The sequence below is a fragment of the Anguilla rostrata genome, chromosome 3 (genome assembly GCF_018555375.3).
Source record: "Anguilla rostrata isolate EN2019 chromosome 3, ASM1855537v3, whole genome shotgun sequence".
In the NCBI taxonomy this organism is placed as follows: Eukaryota; Metazoa; Chordata; class Actinopteri; order Anguilliformes; family Anguillidae; genus Anguilla; species Anguilla rostrata.
Window position 1 is genome coordinate 68,574,791 of NC_057935.1, and position 23,627 is coordinate 68,598,417.

The 23,627-nt window shown below is 38.9% G+C and overlaps 1 protein-coding gene across 2 annotated transcripts in view; it reads left to right on the forward strand.

Annotated features, from left to right (window-relative positions):
- LOC135251768 (inactive dipeptidyl peptidase 10-like) overlaps nt 1-23,627 on the forward strand; it is a 114,053-nt gene that overhangs the window by 24,897 nt on the left and 65,529 nt on the right. Inside the window, exon 1 of one of the 2 annotated variants that reach the window (XM_064329524.1) lies at nt 17,415-17,924. The exons of the other annotated variant lie outside the window; for it this stretch is intronic. Within the exon in view, the coding sequence (XP_064185594.1) occupies nt 17,868-17,924 (57 nt within the window). The 5' untranslated portion in view covers nt 17,415-17,867. Of the gene's footprint in view, nt 1-17,414; nt 17,925-23,627 lie in introns of those variants that run through there. 2 annotated transcript variants of the gene reach the window in all.

Consider the following 23,627-nt stretch of genomic DNA (forward strand, 5'->3'; position numbering starts at 1 on the left):
GAGTCACAGAGACTTTGACCTGATAGATTTAAACCACAATCGAAACCACTTCCAGTCTTGTTTGCATTGTAAGTAAGCTCTGGATAAGAGCTTCTGCTTAATGGCAGTCAAGTATATTGTCGGAGAGGAAAGGGAGAACGTGCCAATGCGGGGGGGTCAAACTATGGGCGTAAATGAAAGAGCCGAAAGATTTCGCGAATGTGAGATGAGAAGGGGGCCCAAACGTTGACCCCCTGCTTAATTTCTGTTTAAAGGCTACATGACGACAGGGTGAAAATGGCCTCGGTAATAACGGTCTGTGAAACAGGCAAAGACTGATTATGCAATCGCTGGTTTTTTCAGACCACCGAAATTGAAAAGTGGTTAGGTAATTGGATAGAATGCGCTGATTGAATTGAATACATTCTAGGAACTTTGTCTCGTCTGAAACACAATTTTAGAGCTTTTACCCTCTCATTCTGCAAGACCTAGACTAAACTCTGGAAATCTGATACCTTAGGAAATGAACTCAGAAATAATTATATTTGCATTAATCAGAATTTTAGTCCAAAGACATGATTTTTTTTTTTTACTGCTTAACCATTTACATTTGTAATTAATTATAAGTATCTAAAACTTGAAATAGAAATGGAAACATTATAATGTTGTAAAGCTAAAATAATATATTATGTATGCAAAATATGGTATATTTTATGTAACATAACATTATCTCCAGTAATAGTCAGCACTTAAATTATCAGCCAAAAGATTGTGTCTTTAGTTGTCTGCATAAGACAAGAATGTAGTGTGTATTTCATCAATGCTATACACACATATGCAAAGATAAATGCAAGGTTTTGTTAATACAGAAACTGACCGTGGTTATTTTACTATATTCCAAGTGTGGTTCAGTAGCAGTAGTTAAAGGTTGTCAATCCTTAAAAAAAAAAATAAAAAAAAAGAACGTAATAAGCTATTAAGAGCTAATATCCTGTGCATCAGGAAGGAAACCATAGCGATAATGGAATCTTCAATCTCATAGCTCGTTATTAAATCTGAAGTGATAATGACTGTCCTCTCTCCGAGCTCCAGAAGTGCTCGTCCGTTCTTTATTATTTGAAGAAAGAGGCTCCGGATGGAAAGACAATCGATATTATGCGGTTGTCTGTTTTGTGTCATCTCTGTTGGAATATAAGCTTTCCAAGTTATTGCCCTGAGAAGTATGATACGTGGAGGATGAACAAATACAATACTACAAAATGGGCTTCTCATGACATGGGGGGTGGGGGCGTGGGGTGGGTGTGTCGTGTTGTATAATTGAAACTTGTACACATAGCTTTGTTTAAAGTAGCAATGGCGAAACAAATTAATCACAGTTCCGCTTCCGGGAATCAGAGAACTGTATTAGTTTGGAAAACCCTGTCTTTCAGTCTCCAAAGCCCCTGTTAGCAGTTGGCGTTTAGTTGCCCTGGTAGTACTGGAACATTTCATTTGCTGCTTGATGCACTGTAGGCATATTCTGTTCCGGACTACAGATTCAGGAGTAACATCCAGCTCATTTTTTTTTTTTAGGTATATCCTGGGACACGAGTCTCTGGTTTCTTAATCTCTAGAACTATATTTGCTGCTATGCTGAACGCCTACACTACTAGCAACATTCGATGAAATTAAGTGATTTAGGAAATATTGATTAATATTGAAAATATTAAAAATGTTTTCAGTACGAAATGTTTTTTGTCATCCATGACACTTGGATGATACATATACAAAAAATTACACATTTCTTTTCTCTAAGTCAGGTCTCAAGGGGATGGGGTTGGGTTCTATGATCTTGGATTTGTTTCGAGTTTTTGTTTTGCTTTGACTGTGCAGTTTAAAAAAAAAAAAACAACTGTAGTAAATTGCTCATCAAAATAAATAAATAAATAAATAAAAAACTGTTTTGGTACTTCACTACACATGTTAATGGAATATTATTTCATCTTTGTTAAATGCACATTTCAGCAGTTCCCTCTAATGGAGCTTTTGTGTCCCTGAACATGGTCGGAGTGCCATTACTTCTGACAGGTTCCCTTATTTTACCAATTTATATTATTCCACAAGGTCTACCAAACATGTTGATAAGGTTTCTTAAGGTAAAACAAGCATTGCAATACATTGTTATAGAATATAAATCAAGTGAGTTTCTTACCCTTCAAGCTGAACAGGCTGTTTAGGGTGGGCCCCTTGTGTGGGTCCCAGTGTGGTCTCCAATGTGGGTCCCAGTGTGGGCCCAGACAGCACACTGAGAAGAGTGCTCTTTTGTAAGTTTTTTTCATGTGCTCTGTGGTGATTGGTTAACTGACTGCGAATGACACGAGCACCCCTCCTATAGGGGGCGACATAGCTCAGGAGTTGAGAGCGGTTGTCTGGCAGTCGGAGGGTTGCCGGTTCGTTCCAAGACACCTAACCCCTAATTGCTCCCAACGAGCTGATTGGCGCCTTGCAGCGTAGACGTGTCAGTGTGTGTGTGTGTGAATGGGTGAATAAGAGGCATCAATTGTAAAGCGCTTTGGATATATAAATACGTATGTACGAGCTTTAGTACCAACACATAGCAACAACACGGCGCTTAATATATGTAAATATAATGACTTTTGTTTGCAGTAGGTAATGGATAATTTATCCAGTATGGTGTAAAGACGATAATATTGGATTTCAAGGAATTGACATTTCTCATACGATATGAGAGGATTAGCGGCTCAATAATGACACGTCATAGCACATCACACTACAACAACTCAATGAGCAAACACGCACCACATATACAAAAGCACAACACGTGCATAGACACTACAGATGGCAGTGATACTTCCTGCAGTTATTGTGCTGTTCATGTCGTGAATGCATTCTGCTTATCCTTGGTTTGACCCTTGCTTTTGTGAGGACCAGAAGGTGACTCTGACTCTGCGCACACACACACACACACACACACACACACTCACCCACACAACACACACACACACGCACACGCATACATAACACACACTTTGGCAGTGATGAGTCACTCTGTGGCATGGTGTCTTCTGGTTATTGTGCTGTCAGTGGAATGCATTCTCTTATCCTTGGTTTGACCCTTGCTTTTGTGAGGACCAGAAGGTGACTCTGACTCTGCGCACACACACACACACACACACACATGCGCACACAACACACACACTTTGGCAGTGATGAGTTACTATGTGGCATGGTCTCTTCTGGCTGTTGTGCTGTGTCAGTGGACTGGACTGCGTGCTGGTGTCCTTGGTTTGACCCTCGCATTGCGAGGACCGGAAGGTGACTTTTAAACCCCCCGCCCCCCAAACCCCCCCCACCCCCCCCCAACAGCCAGGCCGATGTTGGGAGATTGCAGTGTTGCAGGAGGCAGGATTCATGTGCTGGAGACTCATTTAAAGGAAGTAGTGAATTATGGATATGTTTGGGCTTTGCGCGGTAATAAAAAATCTGTTGTATGACAGACAGGCGCTGCCGTGGTTACGGATGAACATAAGCGCTGTATGATTTCGTGGGCGGCGACACCAGGCCATCGCGTATGCGATGCCTCCTCAGACTGACGGCAAAAGGACAACAGAGTTCAAATTTGCCCGCAGAGACGCTGATAGGCTTAGCGTTTCACACATTTCTCCAAGGGTTTTCAAAGATGGGCAGATGAATCAATACGAGGCGTAGGAGTGTGGATGCAAGACGTTTCTTTTCCCTGAAAGCTTTTTTCAGAGATGCTATCGCTTTCCAGTGTCAGTGCCAAATTCCAGTATTCATTTTTTTAATGGTAACAGCTGGCTGGCTGTCCTTTGTAGTCTGCGGTTAGGCTTTGATTTATTTTATTTATGGTGGTCTTTTGAGGTATTGTGCAAACGGAAATGCTTCTGGATATTTTCTCTGCGGGGCCAAAAAAAATAAAAAAATAAAAAAATAAAAAAATGGAGCTTTGTGGATTCCGTTACACTGAAACATTAAAAAGATGCAAATCGAGATGAAAAACCTCCCACATCTAGCAAAATCAATCACCCCACAAAAGGTTCAAAAACCATATATTTTTTGAGCTTAAAACATTTTAAACAGTTGTAAAAAAAGGCTGTGAAAAAAAAATGGATGGCAGGAGGTGCCAACATCAGTGCCACTGAGTGTTTAATGCCAGTCAGTTTAATACAAGTAAATAATGTAAGTAAAAAACTGCAGTCACAGAAACATTCACAGTCTTTGCTCTCCAAATCATCACCTGACATGTCTTCTCCCTTCACATTCTGTGGTTGACGACATTCTCTTTCTAGTCGTTGTTGTTTACATATACAATAATGGGCACATGAAGACAATTTATTAAAATGTAAGTGTTCATGTGCATTATTTAATTATTAATAGTGATTCAGTAAAGTTTAGAATATAAATACATGATACTGACATGCCGAACTGCTGGACTGACAGAGGACAACCTGCACATTAATAGAAGTTTGATTTTAGAAATTTAGATGCCAGTGTGCAAATATTGAGTCTTTTGAACGTTGTTTATCAATTTTTATCTTCAGCATTTCATCTTCAGTGGCATTAGCTCCACATCATGATCATTTTCTCTCTCATCTTCCAGTCTACTCTTATTGGCTGACCTCACGTACCCCTAGCCCTTCCCTTACCCTTAAAAAAATGGTGCAATTTCCGTGGACAGAAGTGACTTATTGTGAGAGTTTTTACTTGCCAAATATGGCCACAAAGCTTTTCTCAGCTGTAATTCTAAGAAGTAGCTCTGTTGCTCCCAAATGATCCTCCATTTTATTCCTTTTGAGTGGAAGCACCTGTGCTGTGTACTGATGTGGAAACACACACATCCCAGAATCAAAATAAAAAATGGGAAAAAAAAAACTAACAAAATAGCTGAGCGGGATTTGCGCGAGACCTCAGTCCAAACGCAACCCATTTTAACACGGTTAAGTTAAATTGCAGATGATAGACATGAAAGAAAGCACACAGGTGTTCTCCTTTTTTTTTGCTTGCGTTTCTGGAGCGCTTCTTCTGAGAGTTCTGCTGCAAAATTGCTTTGCGGCTCTGCAGAAAGAAGCCCTTAAGTGCCCCCCTCCATCTCTGCTTTTGTGGAGAGCCATGTTAATTTTTTAAAGGTAAACAAAGCTCTTTGAAGTCATGTTTGTTTGTATTCAACTCTCTTTTTTTTTTTTTGCGATTTTGATCGACACTAATGTGCACAGTCAAAGCTCCATATTTTCAAAGAGCAGGAAGTTTAATTAGATTCTATTTGCATTCCAAATGTAGCACTTGCGGATAAAAAAGTAGTATTCATCGAAAAAGTTTTCGTTGTTTGTGTGGCTGTTTATTAAGATGCAGAATACAATGCGTTCTGCTATATTAGGACTCAGACTAATATTCATGCAGCTATCATATTGCTCGTGTTCATTCACCTGTAATACATATTTATGAAAAAAGATATCTGTTCATAGCATAGCCTAGGTATAAGGAGTATCTTCTTAGATGGCCAAAGTTATCAACACTGTGATACATGCATATATATATATTATATATATATATATATATATATATATAATATATATATATATATATATATATTTATACACACACACACACACACACACATAGTATGTTATCTATGACCTGCAGGCTTAAGATGAATGAATTCATATTTATGACTTTCATGATTGAAACACGATTCCTGAGGCTCAGTCTCATGCAGCGGTGCTTGGGTTGGGTGCATTACAGCCGCTGCTTCGTCAGGATGAGGCCCTTACACTTCAAAGACATATATTTTGCTTGAGCAAAAGGCTCAGGTGTCCAATGCTTTAATCTCGGTACTAAAATGAGTGTCTTTGCTTGATCGAATACAAAACTAATTCCTGCAAAGTGTCTAGAATATTGGATTATTGAAACCCATTAGCAGGGAATTGCGGTATACCGTTAGTTCACAGGTGTGTAAATCAAGCATCTCTCTCTCTCTCTCTCTCTCTCTCTCACTCTCTTTCTCTCTCTCTCTCTCTCTCTCTATCTTATGTCTGTTGGAAGGCGGGGTGTTGGAAGGGGGATTCATGGAGATAACAGGACAGTTTCAGAGCAGCTGGGCCTGCAGATGTGAACTATCAATCTCCTCAGAACCACACATTTATTTATTTTCAGATGCCCCTGTAGAGCGTGCATTTAAAATATCATCTGTCAGAGCAGCAGGATATTTTCAGAAGAAATGTAGGTTAATTACACATCCAGGATTTAAACGTATAACCTTCCTGTCACAAGCCCAGTTATTGTTGGGTCCCAAAACACTATTCAACTCCATAAGGGTTCTGAAAATGGAGTAGGCCTAGCATATGTCCTGTTTTCCATGATGTCTTATTTAAGCACGGCTAAAACAGTTTGAAATAACATGCAGTCTGGTGTTATGTTAGCACGTGTCAATGCTTGCATGTAGCAAGAATCAATTTAAAATAATTTATTAGCAGATAGGTTTTTCTCATGTCATCACATATAATTTGTTTGGACTTTATTTAACTGCAGTAGACTCGATGATTTATTTAGCAAGGATACATTTGACAACTTAAGGATATCTCAGAGTTATTTGAATTGATTTCATGGATTTGTTGCGGCCTTGTTTACACTGGATTTTATTTATGTGACACATAACCGATATGTGTAGCATTGGATAACTGTAGGGTAAGCACAAGAAAGCGAATACAGATTGGATTTTTTTTACAAATCTGATTTGAGTCACATTTGTAGGTAATATGAGTCAGATTACAGGGGGCCAGATTCTAGTATTGGAGATGCTCTAGCATGTTCTATGTCACCAACCTTTTAATAGAAAATAACATCCTGTTATTTGTTCTGAAGCTGATTCCATCTAGATCAAATGGAACATTGATTCTAACAACTAGAACAAATGCCTTGCTAAATCCTAGTCTAAATACACAAAATTGGACACCCAACACATTAGAAACTACAGTCTAAACACTACAGGTGAGCATATGCAATGGATATAGATATTTATGTATGTACACAGAAATCAGATGTCTCATCATAAAACAATAACATTCCTCCACTTGAAATGTGCTGTGTCTGTGCCATTATTTACGGTGTTACTGACACGAGCCATGAACCGTTCCAGTTTTCATAATCCTGCGGATATGAATGGTTTTTGTTTGACAGTGTTATTTATATTCATAGCTAGAGAGAATTTCATCCTGTTACATATAATATATTTGACCCTGGAGACTACAAACCGGACATGACCCGTAACAACAAACATATGCGATGTGAACAAAATAACAGTGTACGGAATTATGGTTTTGAGGAAATATCAAATGTCAAGCTGCTCCCATAAGCCAATGCAAATAGTGTGACCCAGGAAACCTTTAGAATTTACAGTTGTCATGTTTTATGTGATAGATTATTTTGCTAGAAGCATATAAATTCATTTTGTTGATTAATGTGTCACATTCAAGGACAGTCATGGGTTTGAACATCTCACAGCATTAACAACCTATGTAAGAATTAAATACCTTATTATTATTATCATTATTATTATTGTTGTTATTATTATTATTATTATTATTATTATTAAAAAGGAAAATTTGGTAGTATGGATCATTATTTGGCATAGTTATGAACTTCAGATTCTCAAAACTGAATTACAGTGAGAACTGATTGATCGGTATTTCATGGCAAGTCGAGCAGTCTGTAAAAGCCATTTCGGCAAGAGGGCAGGCTGTACCCCGTAGATGCGGGCTCCATCTTCGGCTTCGTCAAAGGGGGTAGCGCTCTGTTAAATTGGTTCCCCCGGTATGGGCTAGCCAGTTCGTTAGTTCTCCTGCATTAGTTCCATCGCACGACCAGAAGCCCACGGGTCACTCATCGTCAGTGAGTGAGCACCTCTGCTATGCACTACAGCTCTCGCAGTTTGTGTCCCTTGGTGTTCGATATAGCCGCTGGCTTGCAGGTTAAGCACCTCAGACAGCACTGATTATTATTTCACGAGTACTGATTTTGGCCTGGAGTCTTTGGAACAGGGTCATTCATTATAAAGTTTTGATTGGCTTTCTTGTATTGGCTCGAGGGTTGTTTCTCCCTGGCTATTGGTTGCAAGTGCTTTGGCAGAAAAAAAAAATATATATTCTGCACAATAAATGTGTATTTATATCACCCAAAATCCAGGTCGCTGAGGAGAGGTAGCGTGCTTATTCATGTCTTTTAATCTTATTAATTATGAAAGGATTTTTTTTCAACCTGGGTCTTATTTTTTTTGTGTTTTTCATCATTCCTATTGGTTCTGACAATATTTTACACTTCTGCTTCATTGTAAAATTTTTTTGGTTTTTCAGAATTGGCATGGCAGGAGCTTCACAATGGCTTCTATGGGGTATATCAAGGTGCAGGTTCATTTCACCTAAAATAAGTCTAGTTTTTCTAAACCTCTAGTTTGCAGTCAAGAGCATATGAATGTAAAAGTTGAAATTTATTCACTGAGATTAAAAGTCAAAATAGTTCCCTTTCAATTTGCAGAATCGACATGTGGTACTTACCTATTCTGTTTTGTGCAAAGCTCTTTTTTAAGAAGTTCCCATAACCGCTGGGACATGGAAGCAAGTCGTGTGGTGTACATACATTTGTGACTGTAGCACCTGATCAGACATACACTTCACATGACTGATTAGCCTGGTGAAGACGTACCTGTTGGAATTGATGAACGTGATCTTGCCCTGCTGATGTCTGGTCTGTGTCATTTTGCCCACATTAAAGCATTGCTTATTTCCTGATTTTGTATAGGACAGTCTAAAAAAAGACTTTAAAATGCTATTTTCTTGAACAAAAGCAGATATCTGTATTCAAGGAAGCAAGGATTACTGCCACGGATTAACACTGCAAATTGATGAGAAATTTCTAACACTGACCCTGCCAACACTGTTAAAATAAGACTTGGATATGGAAGTAATTTTTAATGCAGAGGTCTGGATGTTAACACTTTAAGCCCATTCTTAATTAAATACCATGCCACCACTGAACTGTTGTTTTATCACCTAAATTGGATTAATAATATGCTTGAAAATGCAAAATCACTGAAACTATGCCATTTTATTTTTAAAATAACTTATCTATCATATAATTTGAACATTTTTGACATTGTACAGTTTTATATAGTTGCCTCTAATATGATATAATGAATTATGCAAAGGTCATATTTTGCAATGATCAATAGTCTATATGATCAATAATGAAATTCAAAATATAATTAATTTATGTCTCCATATATACTGCATTCATTCTAATATCATAATATTTTCGCAAGTGGAAGGACAACTTCTATATTTCTACTGGTGAGATTTGCTTCCAAAAATACACACACACACACACACACACACACACACACACACACACATAATCACACATCAATCAATCAGTGCGGGTCTGATGGTCTTTGTGTCTCTTAGACACATGAGTTTATTTCTAAAAATAAAAAAAGAGAGTCATTTAAGATTCTTGAAATATATAGGAATGACGGAGTTTTTCACTTCAGGGTGAAATTCCATCACTTGAATAGTTCTGGGAAGGGGGGGGGGGGTGCTGGGGGATAATTCCCAGGCATCTCTCTGTTACTGTAGGGTTCTCCGGAACATTCTCGTTATCCATGCCGTAATTGGTACAATCGATCACAGAACCCTGGAAAAACCTGACGAGTAGGTCATTGGACTCTGTTCTGCCATTTGTATGCGCAGCTCTTAAAACATCAGGACTATTCCAAGTGCATTTGGGCCCCCCCACATTCAGTCAAAAAGGAAAAAAAAAAGGAGGACACTGGCCCCCTGGGATGTTTTGACATTTTCGCAGAAGAGAAAAGTCAGACCATTCTCATTTCCTTTGGCTGTTTATTTTATTTTTTTTACCAAGGTCACGCAGGAGATAAACACGTGGCAAGAGCAGTTCTTTTGCCAACGCCTGAAGGGCTAACTGACCGCCATTGCTGTTTGCACCTTTTAGTTTGTGACGCTGGGTCAATTTCACCAGGTAAACTGTGCCTATCGAGCTGCTCAAACGTAGACAACAAAGAGCTTTGACAGTCCGCCTACCATCCAGGTTCCTAACATGAATGGGATTACCTATATGAAAATATGATTAAAAAATAAGGCATAAATAAGGCATAATTAAGGCATAATTCTGAATTCTGAATATGTAATTCAGTCAGAAATCCATATTAACACTCTATTTTGGTGCTTATATGTACAATACATGAAATGGAGATTGTGTATGTGTTATACTTTTTGGTATGTGATTATGCCTTATTCATATGAGGAACATACAGTTACATATTTGCATTTTGTCAGAATTATGCCATAATGTTTACAGAAATGCACATGTTCTTTCCATCATTATAAATTTGACCTATGTAATAGACTGGACAGTAAAGATCTATTCTATTTGTAAACATCCATCTGATGGACACTGGACAGACTGGCAGCAATGATATAATATTTAATATAATATTTAGCATCTGTCTAATGAATGCTGCATAAATACAGAAAATAGTTTTTTTTCAATTATTCGAATCCTTTACTAGGAGATGCATAATTAGGTCATAGTAATGTACCCATTCGGTTTGTAGGTACCTAAAGCAAATGATGCTTATAAATTGTCTTTGATTTCCTTATGGTCTGAGCTGCTGCACTGATGGACATTTATTATGATAAATAGTAGCATCCTCGGTAATCTAAGATCTTAGCTACTGAAGGAATCATCATCATCATCATCATCATGCATCATCTGGTTTCATATTATAATCTCATTGGGTGACATTTATGACACACACACATACAGCAACAGTATAGCGAGCTCCATAACGTTTGTTTCTCACTATATATATATATATATATATATATATATATATATATATATATATATACATCGGCATTTTGGTTTTCTTTATCTGACTCTGTATTCAGATTTTTATGGCACATAGCTCATGGAGGTAAGACCGATTGTCTGGCAGTCGGAGGTTGCGTACAAACCGCTCTGGGTGTCGAATGTCCTGAGAAGACACCTACCTAACTGCTCTGGGATAGAGCATAATTGTAAAGCGCTTGATAAAGCGCATATAGCAGTCATTTTATTAGAATCAAATGTTACGGCGATCTAGCTTTAATTAAAGGGTATTTTTATATACTGTGTTTTCACCATGTAGACATTACAGCACCTTTTATAAATACCCCTCCCTTATGAATACCCTTAAATAAAAGCTGAGAACCTGAACTTTAACCACCTGTGAACAGTGTGATTCTCTCTCAAATAATGCCCATTAATATGGAGCTGGTCCACCCTTTGCTGCAACAATATAACAACCTCCAGTCTTCTGGGAAGGTTTTGAACTAGATGTTAGAGCATTGCTGCAGGGATTTGCTTCCATTCATCCAGAAGAGCATTAGTGAGGTTGAGCACCGATTGGACGATTAGGCCTGGCTCACAGTTGGCTTTCTAATGGCTCCCAAAGGTGTTGGATGGGGTTGAGGTCAGGTGTCTGTGCAGACCAGTCAAGTTCTTACACACCGTTCTTGACAAAACCATTTCCATATGGATCTTGCAGTGTTCCCAGCGGCATTGTCATACTGACACAGGAAACGGCCTTCCCCAAACTGCTGGGGAAGCACAGAATAGTCTAGAATGTGATTGTATGTAGCAATAATATTTTCCTTCACTAGAACTAAAAAACCTTGCCCAAACCATGAAAAACAAGCCAGACCAAGGGGTATCTAGATACTTTTGGTCATATAGCATATATATGTGTATGTGTGTATATATATGTGGGTGTGTATGCGTGTTTGTGTGTGTATAATTTTTAAAATAGCGAAAGGAACCCAGGAGGCACTGGAAGAATGTAACTGACAACATGCTAAGCTCAAAATGAGGACGCCCTACTTCAAACTGTCTGGCATTAATAGCAGGTCCCAACAGTTCAGTTCATATTTGTGATAATCCTGAAATAGATGTAACACTTTAAATATAAATAAAACCTTATTTATAAAAAAAAAAAACAGATGCTCACTGGTTTATGCATCTGATCCAAGGCTGAGGTCAAGCCTAATGCGCTGTATTTACATGCTATCAAATAAATATGTTTTCTTTTGTGTTATTACAGTGTCTAGGGACAATGATGTTTTTGAACAGATTACCATGCTCCTGGATTAAAAATAGTAGCAGTGAAGCAGAGGTCCTGCGTACACATTGCTTATCGTTATTATATGAAATGCAAAGGCATCGCTGTAATGTATTTAATATTTAAAAGATTTGTTTCCTTTGTCAAATGAAAGAAAGCCACAAAGGCAATATATATCCCGTGGAGCACAGATACATTTTTTTTTTTTTTTTTTGAAAATGATTGATGTGATGCTGTGAGAGCAAGAAATGTATGTTTACAAAATAAGAGCACACAAAAAAGATTAAATAAATTTATATGTTGAGACTGCAATTTGAGTTCTCTACCTGTCATTTAAGGGCTACACATGCATATTAAATTCGTATCACTGGCAAAGATGTTAAAGCAATTATCTACGCTTTCTTTCAGCAATTTCATGAAAAGCCCTAAGGCTTGCCACTCGGTGCTTGTGATGATGTATTTCCAGAAGCAAATTCTTTGAAATAGAATTCTTTGAAAAACATGAATTATACCACACTTTTTCTTTTTGATGTCCAAAATGGTTGCAGTAGGCATTAAAAAAAATTAAATAAATAAATAATAATAAAAAAACTTTACAGACCCTTAAGCAAACTTAAGGCCAACGCTAAGGTTGAAAATCACTCTGCCAGATGTCATATTAAAATATATGTTTTGTGAGTCCACATGGTTCCATTAATCTGTATACACAATGCATATTCATGCAATGCAATGGACGGAGTGTAGCACAGTGGGTAAGGAACTGGGCTTGTAACCGAAAGGTTGCCGGTTCGATTCCCGGGTAAGGACACTGCCGTTGTACCCTTGAGCAAGGTACTTAACCGTAATTGCTTCAGTATATATATCCAGCTGTATAAATGGATACAATGTAAAATGCTATGTTGTGTAAGTCGCTCTGGATAAGAGTGTCTGCTAAATGCCTGTAATGTAATGTAATATTCAGTTAACAACAGATTATTCAATAGCTAACACATTAGTTACATTTGGAGCTTACTAGACAGAGGTAAAGTCTTTCAACATTTTTTAAGTGGAGCTAAGTGCATAAATTTTAGTAGCCCACACAAAACCAAAACCACACCTCTACCAAAGTCACATTAAGATCATTCCTGTTGCTCCACCTCTCTATCTCTTTCTCCTTCTCTCTCTCTCCCTCCCCCTCTCTCTGTCTCTCTCTCCCTCTCTCTCCCCCTCTCTCTCTGTCTCTCTCTCTCCCGCCCTCTCTGCCCTCCTTTCTCTCTCTCTCTGTCTGTCTTTCCTCCGTCTCCCTCTCTTTCTTTCCGTCTCTGTCTCTCTTACGCAGGCACCTACTCTACTGTGTGGCAGTCTGACTCTGGCAAGGTATAGCTTATTTAATCTTGTCCTTGTAATAAATCGTTAACTGATTTGCTATCCCTGACCATCATTAATTTAAGACTGTTCATGTCCCACACTACCGTGATACCGGAGCAGAGACCTCATACACACGGGTTGCCAAATATCAATAATTATACTGTCATACACTGAATAATAAATTTGGATGTATGGATGCATTTTTCTTAACAGTACAGTGTACAAATGTTGCCAATAATAAGTCAGTTCTATATCGTGATGTCATTGTTGCTTGTATGCAACAGCTGAAAATATTGAACGAACATTGTCACAAACAATGAACAATCAAGGATGCTTAATATACTTGATCTCCATACCGTATATGGGAAAAGTAATGTGTATTTATGTTGTGTCAGTTTTTCTTTCAACATTAGTCCTAGAATAGTTTGGACTAAATTCAGCAGCAGGTAATGGAGGGATTGTAGCGGGACGCACCAGCAGTGTGATCTTGTATCTCTGATGGGATGTGCTGGTCTCTGTTTTATATTGGGTATGCTGTTTGTAACAGATGTGCTGTAGTCTGAAGGACGAATTGCCCTTGGTCTGTAGATGAACCACCTTATCCATGCCAGGCAGTTATGCATTATGGACAAGTTGTTTTGCAATATGGACGTGCGCTTGTACTGTCATCCTGATGTTGTAGTTCTTTATCATAGCTCCATGTGCACCTTTGCCTCTTATTGGTTCACCGTCATCCCATCTTATGAGCCAATCAGCAATCTAAAAGAATGCACGCTGTACACACAAGGAAGTGCGGGGAAAGAAAGACACACACACACACACACACACATACACACACACACTCACACATACAACCAAAATTCACAACTGCCAATGCAATCATAAGATCCATGCGCCATAAATCAAGTGAAAATCAAAGTTCGAACCCTGGACAGGCTAGAATAAACATTATGCTTTCATCTTCCTCAAACCGCCAGTCTCTTCTATTAGTGAAATCAAAACCACCCACAAGCTGTAATTTTCCACCAATTAAAGCTGAGAATGAGGAACAAACCAGACTATTTCGCTTGAATTACAAGAGCTATTTCGCTTTACCGCACTCACGTTACCTGCACCAGTTTTATTTCATTTAGTGTATTTCTAAAGCACCTGCAGGTTACCAGAGCAATAACCTGCACGATTGATTACAGGCAGCCGCTGGCTCTACCTTTGATCTGAAAGCTGTAATTCCATTTATAATTTTCCTTTTCGTAAATTTTACATCACACAGCATAGGATGATGGACATTGACGTGTTTTTTTTCTTTTGCAGTTTGTCCTTTGAAGTGAAGTGATCAATGAAATATTTTAACCTCTTCAAGTATATTTTCCATCCAGGGGTTTTTTTTTTTCCCTCCAAGTGCTATAGCTCATGTGTGAAGTTATGACCATTTCCACTGCAAAACTGGCTTCAGTGTAGCTAGACTATTATCTAAAAATAATTTGAAAATTATGAGCAAAGGGAGATCAAACTTTTGACCCACCCATTAATCATTACAGACACAATTCCATAAGAACTTTCTGTTTGGAGAAGAATTACACACTGACATTTTTCATTTGCAGAATAATTTTTTGAATTCTTGTCATCTCAATAATGTACTTCTCATCTGAACTCCATCAAGTTCCATCAGCTTGTCCAAATCATCTTAACAGTGCCTTTTCTGAGAGATTAGGGAGTAAACACTGTCGCACGATGGCGGGGAATCTGCTTACCGCCATGGTGAAAACAGCACATGGAGACCGATCTGTGAACACCATTTGGACTAGATACTATAGCCTTGTCCCATCTGCAGTCCAACGTAGCAATCGCAAAAATAAATAAATAAATAAAAATCCATGTAAAGATGCGATTCATTTTAGACTTCCTCTTTGCCAGGACTGGTCCCTAGAAAGCTGTTGCACCGGCCTACAACTGAATGTTAAGTAGGATTTATTTTAAGGCTGACGGCAATGCCAGAATCCACGGCAACTGTTCTCTCTGCTGTCCATTGATGAGAAACTTTGTTTAGATATCATCGCTTTGTTTAGATTTCATGAAGGTGCATAAAAATTGACTGTTAGGTGCAGCTGACTTTAGGCATACAGTATTTACAGTGAGCTCTACAATGTTTTGGACAAATGCTGATTTTTTTTTCTTGATTTGGCTCTGTCATCCACAATTTTATATAAGTAATCAAAGCATTCACATGTGGGTAGATTTTCAAAAATACATTTTAGTTGTAGAAATTACAGCACTATTTATAAGTAGTCCCCCCATTTCAGGGCACCATAATGTTTGGGACACATGGTTCCACAGGTGTTTCTGGTAAGTCAAGTGTGTTCAGTTGCTTCCTGGTGCAGACATAAGACAGTGTTCTGTACGTAGTCTTGATTCTAGGCTTTTGATTGCCGTTTGAGTCTGTTATTGGCGTTTCTCAACATGAGGACTAGAGTTGTGCCAACGAAAGTCAAGGAAGCCATTATGAGGCTGAGAAATAAAAAGAAAAACTGTCAGAAACACATGCCTGGCTTATTAAAATGGTTTGGAACACAATTAAGAAGAAAGAGAGTGCTGGTGAGCTCAGCATCACAAAGGGCCTGGTAGGCTAAGGAAGATCTCTACAGTTTATGACTGAAGAATTCTCACCATAATGAAGAAAAACTCCCAAACACCAGTCTGACTGATCAGAAACACTATTCAGGAGGCAGGTGTGGATGTGTCAGTGACTACTTTCTGCAACACACTTCACAAGCAGAACAAAAGAGGCTACACTGCAAGATGCAAACCATTAGTTAGCTGCAAACAGAATGGCAAGGTTACAGTTTTCTAAGTAGTACCTAAAAGAGCTTGTGGAAAAAAAAGGTCTTGTGAACAGATGAGACTGAGAATGACTTCAAAAAAGAAATCAAAAGGGTTCCAAAGTGCCCCCATTCATCTGTGAAGCATGATGGTGGGGGAGTTATGGTTTTGGCATGTATGACTGCCACAGGTACTGGCTCACTTGCCTTCATTGATGACGTCAACTGTGACGTCAACTGATCGACTGTTGATTGCAGCAGCAGAATTCATCAATTCTGAAGTGTACGGAAGCATCAGAAGCTCAAGTTCAACCAGATGCCTCCAAACTCATTAGACGGCTCTTCGTCCCACAGCAAGGCAGTGATCCCAAACATACTGCTGAAGCAATAGGAGTTTTTGAAAGCCAGAAACACATGCAATATTTGTGTTGTAAAATATTTGTGTTGAAAATGACATTCCTAAATACTTTGTTTCTGAAATTTCTTTACACATATATGTAGTAACAGCATGATATTGTGGTGTGTTGCTTTTATTATTTTAATTCCTTTGACTGAACATGCTGTATAGACACGCTGTATGTATTTAGGTTGTATTTCGGAAGAAATACACTGCTTTGTGAATAGATCACAGCATGCCAATACAATTAATTCGGGCAATCTAATAAGTAACAAGGACATATAAATCAAAGCTTTCTGGTTTGCTGAAGAACTGTCAAACGTGGCTTTGTTCGTCGTGGACCGCAGTTGCAATTACTTATTTGGCGGATGTTTTTGGTGATAGGACATTGGGTAGAATAGATATAGCCATTTTTGCGCTCAGTGGCTGCTGACAAGTAAGGCTTGCGTCAGTCCACTTAGCAATAAGCGGTCCCATAACGCCAGGTGATGGTAGTGGTGTAGACGATTCAAATTAGTTTAATGTCCTCATTCATCATATGATCCACATAGTACTATTTTATGAGACGTTATACCTACCAATACATGACACGATTTGAGTCTTCATTAAAACTCTTCGATTAGGAGAGCAGTTGCGAACCTTTCTCCCGCCCCCTTTTGCTGGAAGAACACACGGTCTTTTTTTCTCTCTCTCTCTCTCTAAGAAGGGAAAAAATGTGACCGCTTTATTTCGCCGATTTGCCCAGATGTGCAGATCACAAGGACATAGAAGAGACGACTAAGGAGTGCTTGCTTCTGCTTGCCTCATACACAGTAAGACGGAACGAAAAACGGATATATATGCCTGTTTTTTTTAATAACACGGTCATGTGAAGGCTCTCTATGTTACTCTTTTTTTGCGGAAGGTGAGACATAACCTTCAGAAATCTCAGCTGACTCGTGGACCGCGCGAAAACGCGAAATATTCGTTTCTGTCTCTGTCTCCACTTAATATTTAGAAATTGGCTGTCCAGTTGCGCAGCACTGTTCAAAATTCCTCACCTCCGCGTGCATTCGCCGAGTCCCCAGACCGAGTGTGGTTTGAAGGCATCATACAGTGAGTTGGAAGCCGTCAGGAGAAGTTCTAATTTCAAGATCTCATCATGACAGCCACGAAGGACCAACATAATCCAAGAGTCGCCCAGCAGCAACAAGGAGAGGTAACAGCTGTCTCCCAACTGCACGACTCCGTTTAAAGTTGCATTGTTGAAACCGATTAGTCTACTTGTTTCCCTGGCAATTTAGAAAATATAGGTAACATCTGAGAACGTTACACTGTGTATGGTTTACTGAATTGCCTGTATTTTTTGAGGTTGGGCAATGTCAAAATAGTAGAATAGCTGAGAGACTGATCAGGGCTGAATTTTGCGAGGATACATGGGCCAGCGATGTATATAACTGACTTTCATATTCGTGACGATATTTGGAAAAGGGGATAGCATCCCGTATGCGACCTTGGCTAACCTTATTGATAGATATTGGGTGTTAAACGCTAATATTTTTTTGCCAGCCCCGAAGGGATGATGCTGTAACATCAATGGCGCAAGTTAAATATCACTGCTTGAACGTTTACTCAGTAACCGATGGCTGTTTTATACCTATTAGCTTGAACATCACACATGTAGAGAATTGGGCTCATATCGTGAAACATTCCGGGAATGATTCAGCACCTGAGATGCGTATGTCACTATCGCATCAGTTAGCAACTGAAATAGGTGGTTGTCAGCAGCCGTGGTACGTTCTATAGGTTCAAACGAATAATTAGTGAACTCTGTAGGAATCAAGGCTTATATGGATTCTCGAAGATGGTGCTGCGTGCTCTCGGAATAATTCGTTTCGGGATTCAGTTTGATAACTATTTTTGATTTCAGAGTTAAAATCGATGCGAATTAGCCTACTCAAAATTCGACATTGTTATTACCTTTAGAATTTCTGCTTTTAAAAGTACCCCCATCAATACTTTGTGTTAATTTATTCTGTAGTTAAAAGGCGGAGATCGCATTCCTGTCTCGTAGACGCGCGGTGCCCGCAAAATGACAGCACGACTTTCTCATTTGTAATTCGAGCACATACCTCTTTGTAATTAGTAAGCCTTTTAACTACGTGCACACTACATCCCCTTTACTGACCGTGTCACAGTCTATGCTAGTCTTGTATTCGGTAAAGATTTTTGGGAAGTCAGACTGCCTAGTTTGCGAGGAGTTGCAAAAGAAGACAGAGACGGCAATTGACTTGCACAGATACTGTGCGGAAAATGCGAACTTATCCACCCTTATGCTACCGTTTTCTTTCCGCAAGTGTTGCTTAAAATATTGCGTAGTTGCACGTAATATTCGGCGTTCCCTACAGTGTAACTGCATTTGGTATTTTCTGCCAATTTACACTGCCTATTATAATTGCCTTTTGGTGTTCCTCCAGACAGAATTTGAGGGACACCACAACGCGAATTATCAAGCAAAATCCATTTTTTTCTGAGCCACACGAGTCAATAAAAAGTCTGCTAAATGTTAATGTTTATGAGACGTCCTGCGCATATATGCCCAGACCAACAGTTCTCACTACGTTCCAAAGTTAAATAGTGCCCTTGCCATTTCACTGCGGAATGATATTTTTTTAAAATTATGCCAATTTAAACGAGGCTATTTTGTGCTTTTTGCTTTACGTTTCCTGACGAAGTACAAGAACAAACTAATCTCTTAAAAGCACATTTTGTTAGAATATTTTTAGCGGTTAGATTTGAAGAAAGCATCAGGTTATCCACACAAATAAGTACTCACCCATACCTGACACTGACAGGGCCAACATGCTTTCCTGGCATTTTTCCCGTGCTTTAGTGTTTATTGCTTGAACGGGCAGAACGTTGTCTCTCCATTCAGTGCGGCTGAATGAAAATTGCAGCTGCGGTGAGATGTTTGTTCCTTTTTATTATTGGGTATTTTGTTCCGACACATTGAAAACATGACAAAGGCACTGTGCTAAAAATAAAGGAATGCTTGTAGTGTAGTGCTTGTACAGTTCATTCTCCATCTCAAATAGTTCTCCATCCGCTTGAACAGTGCATTTGTGTGTAGTTCAGGCAGAGTGCAGAAAAATGGCTATCTTTCATATTCTATGGCTATCTTAATCTTCACACTCAAATGAGCTGGGTGGGTCTTCCTTCTGGGTAAATCTGAGATAAGGCTTTACCTTAGAAGCCTGGAGGATGTTGTTTTTTGTGATCAATGTTTTTTCTTTTTTTTTAATCGTTTCCAACAAAGATACAAAACAACAGCAAATGACAGACAACGGTGAACAGGACAGGGATGGGGATTATTGTTTGATCATGACAATATTTTTGAAGGAATTTATTCTTTATAGACAGAAACTATTTTAAAATTGATTGCTTCTGCAGTGGATACGAGATGTGCTGTCAAATGTGGCAAGACAATCAGACACGTCTCTATTCACGAACCTAACACCATTAATAAAATGCATGTTAAAAAATGGCAGTCTTACCATTAAAATCTTTCCATCTGGCCCTGTCTGTTTATGTGGTGAGGGAAGAAAATCTCTTGCGTGCACTGTGCAAATACAGTATGACTTGTGAGTTACTGATCACGTATTTTCAGTAACACTACAGGACAGCTGTCATTAATAGAGTAAACGGTGATCCGATTGTTGGCTTGTATTGGAAGGACTGCCAGATCACAGTGAGTGTGGCACTGGCACTTCAGAACTCTCAGACACGCCCGCTTTGTTATCCGAGCAATGCTATCTCATCTATTGTCTGCTGTGTCATTTAAACTACGTTCACTGGATTATTAATGTCAGCTCATGTCCCGTTTAACTGATCTGCCTTCCTTTTGCGGTCGGAGAGTTTGGATAATTATATTTCTCCACTGCTCACTTTAAAAGATATAAAGCTGTTCACCTGGTTTTGTTGCATTGCTGCACGTTGCCTGTTACGTCTTAATGGCTCTTGCCTCAGGTAACGTCCTCAAACATTAGCGTCCTCCTTTCCCTTTTCCCCCAGAACTCATTTATAAGATGAATGATCCCCTTCATACCGCTGAGCATGCTGGGAAACAGGAAGCTCAGGTGCCTTGTATGAGCATGGGGTGATGTAAGATGTTGACTAGGTGTTCAGAGCCGGAGGACCACAGGGCCCTTCAACATCAGATCAGTATATCCAAGATTACTTGGAATATAATTCTGTTCCGTCAGTAAACTGCAGCGTTATACTGACAAGAGTGGACGGAATGAGTAAAGCTATGGGTGGAAATCCACATGTACTGAATAAGATCTTTCCCATCATGCACCACTGTACGCCATGGGGCCCCTAATAAAAACACTCCTAATACAAATGTGGAATAGCACCAATGGGATAAATTAACCCAAGTGACCTAATGTAGGTGAAAAGACACTTTGATGTGATCCACGGTCCATGGTCTCCTTGGTAGAGATGGTAGAGAATATCCTCCTGAAGATGTCTTGTATAAGAGATGAAACTTCTGTGGAACACTGTGTTTACCATAGCTTGTGATCTGCCACGTGATAGATGCATCTGTTATCCCGGAAAAAAATGTTTGGTAAACCGGTGGTGTTCTTCTTACAGTTCTACCAGGTATTTAACATTTCTTGAATTTCTTGTGATGAAGTGATGCTAAAATTCTGTTGCTACGCAGACGTCAGTGATACTAGTGACCCGCAAGTTCCTCGAAAGTTCTTTCCTCTCAGTGCCCTGGTTTCCTATCCTTAGAGACTCTGTCTTTTTAGAAGCATTGCTATGCTATCTTCAGATATTTTATTTTCTTCATACAATATTTTTCATGTATTTTCTTCTTGATAGTTAACATTACTTGTCCAGACTCATTATTCAGTTATCCTTGCCATAATTAGCTGCAAATATACTGTGCAAGTCAAAATATACTAAATATTAGAGCTGCAACAATTAACATATTAATCAGAGCACTTCATTAACTGTTGCATTATCCATGGTTTTTAATGCGTATTAAATTAATAGGTCTCTGTTTATAGGATGTAAAAATCTCCCTGCTGGTGAAAATGCAGGTGTTGCCAGGGCATAATAATAATGTTTTGAGGCAGTGCAGAGCTGTACAAGGTTGTTTATGCCACGGTTGGTATTTCCATCCCTGAGTTTTTGGAGGTTTGCACTTGTGTGAATGGAAAAAAACAGCCAGCCTAGTTGTTAGAGGGTGTGAATTGATGTAAATTCATGCCTTAGAAAAGGCCCAGCACATCTTCACAAGAGAGAAATTTACCATTGATCCGGTTAGATATAATATTTCAAATCTGAGTGATATTCTATTATTAAAAGTGTGTGTTGGAAATATTATCTTGAATTCATGCATTTGCTGGGTTTAATGGCAACAATAGGCTTATACAAAAAAAGCAATACTTGTTCGGTCTCATACAGGAATGCTATGAAAGAACAGGGAGAGATATCTCCATGGGCTTGAATAATAGAAAATGGAGCGTGGTATCTAACTTTATACTTCAGCGTGTGATATGCTGTGTCCTTAAATCTGTTAGACCTGACCTTTTTTTTTGTGTGGGAAATGAATTTTTTACTTCATGGCTCAGTTGAAAGTAAAAAAAAAAAAGAATAAAAATGATAGACTCTTTGCCCTGTGCAGGAATGTGTCCCAAGGTTAAACACGTCGGGGACAGCAGCACTGGAGATCGGCGCTCTTTCTGACGGGACTTACTCAGAGGTTCCTGGAAGGTAAACAGCTCATTATGCTGCAGAACGGCCTGTCTTTTATCAGCCTGGTTTTGACTCAGTTTCCCAGGGTCGCTAGTGAAATGAAGAACAGCACGCACGTAAAAACATTTACGTGTTAATTTATTTCCCCACTTGCATGGGCAAGACACTTAATCACATGCAAAAAGGAAAAAAAAAATGGTCATGTATCGGAGGTGTGCTTTTGAAATGTTGGAGCTCGCAGTCATGGGCGATACACTGGAGTTATATAATAATAATGGGAGATGGGCAAATTGATTTAAAAGGAATCTTGATTATATGTGTTACTTATTAATGCATGAATGGCTGAAATGTGTGGTGCACAGCATAGGTCTGTGAGAAGGGATGTCAATAGGAGGCAATGCTTTCCGAAGAGAGAGATAGTTATACAGTACGGGGCCGCCAGATAACTGGAATTGTGAAGCAAGGTTTGCCAGCTGAACTTTGAACTTTGAACTTGAACCATAATGCTAATGCTAATGTGTCAATGTGTTTCCTGTGTGTTGCAGTCTATCCTGGAAAGACCGTGAAGAGCAGCTTACCTGCCACAATAAACTATAGAGGGTCACAGCCTTTCCTCCAGTACTTTTACAGGTTTTTTGAATAGATAGAGTTGCTGCTTCTTTCTTCAGCAGTGACAGAGAATCCTGGGATATTTGTTAAGGTACTTAACAAATACTAAAACTTAAATATTTACTATGCAATAGGATTTTCATTTGTAACTTGGTCACATTCTGTGTTTAGTGCCAGTACTAATGTTCTAATAATTCCATTTAGAACATTTAGTCCAGCTTTGCAGATTTGCAGAGATTTGTTAAAGATGGATTTTGTTTTGAGTTTGTAAAGCACCATTAGAAAGGAACGGCAAATAGAGGAGGACTAAAGGCATACTTGTTAAAATTGTGCAAATATAAATATGATAAATGATAAAAAAGTGGATCCCAGAGAACACTTGTGTGTTCAGTGTGTTTGACGCATTTTCTTGAGCCATGAGCCTGCGCCAGCAACAGGCCATTTATAAAAAAATGTATAAGTCTTCACTTGCTGTAGTAAAAGGGTTTCTCCTTTTTTGGTTTCTATAAAACATTTATTTTGTAGCTGAGCCAATTTATTTATGTAT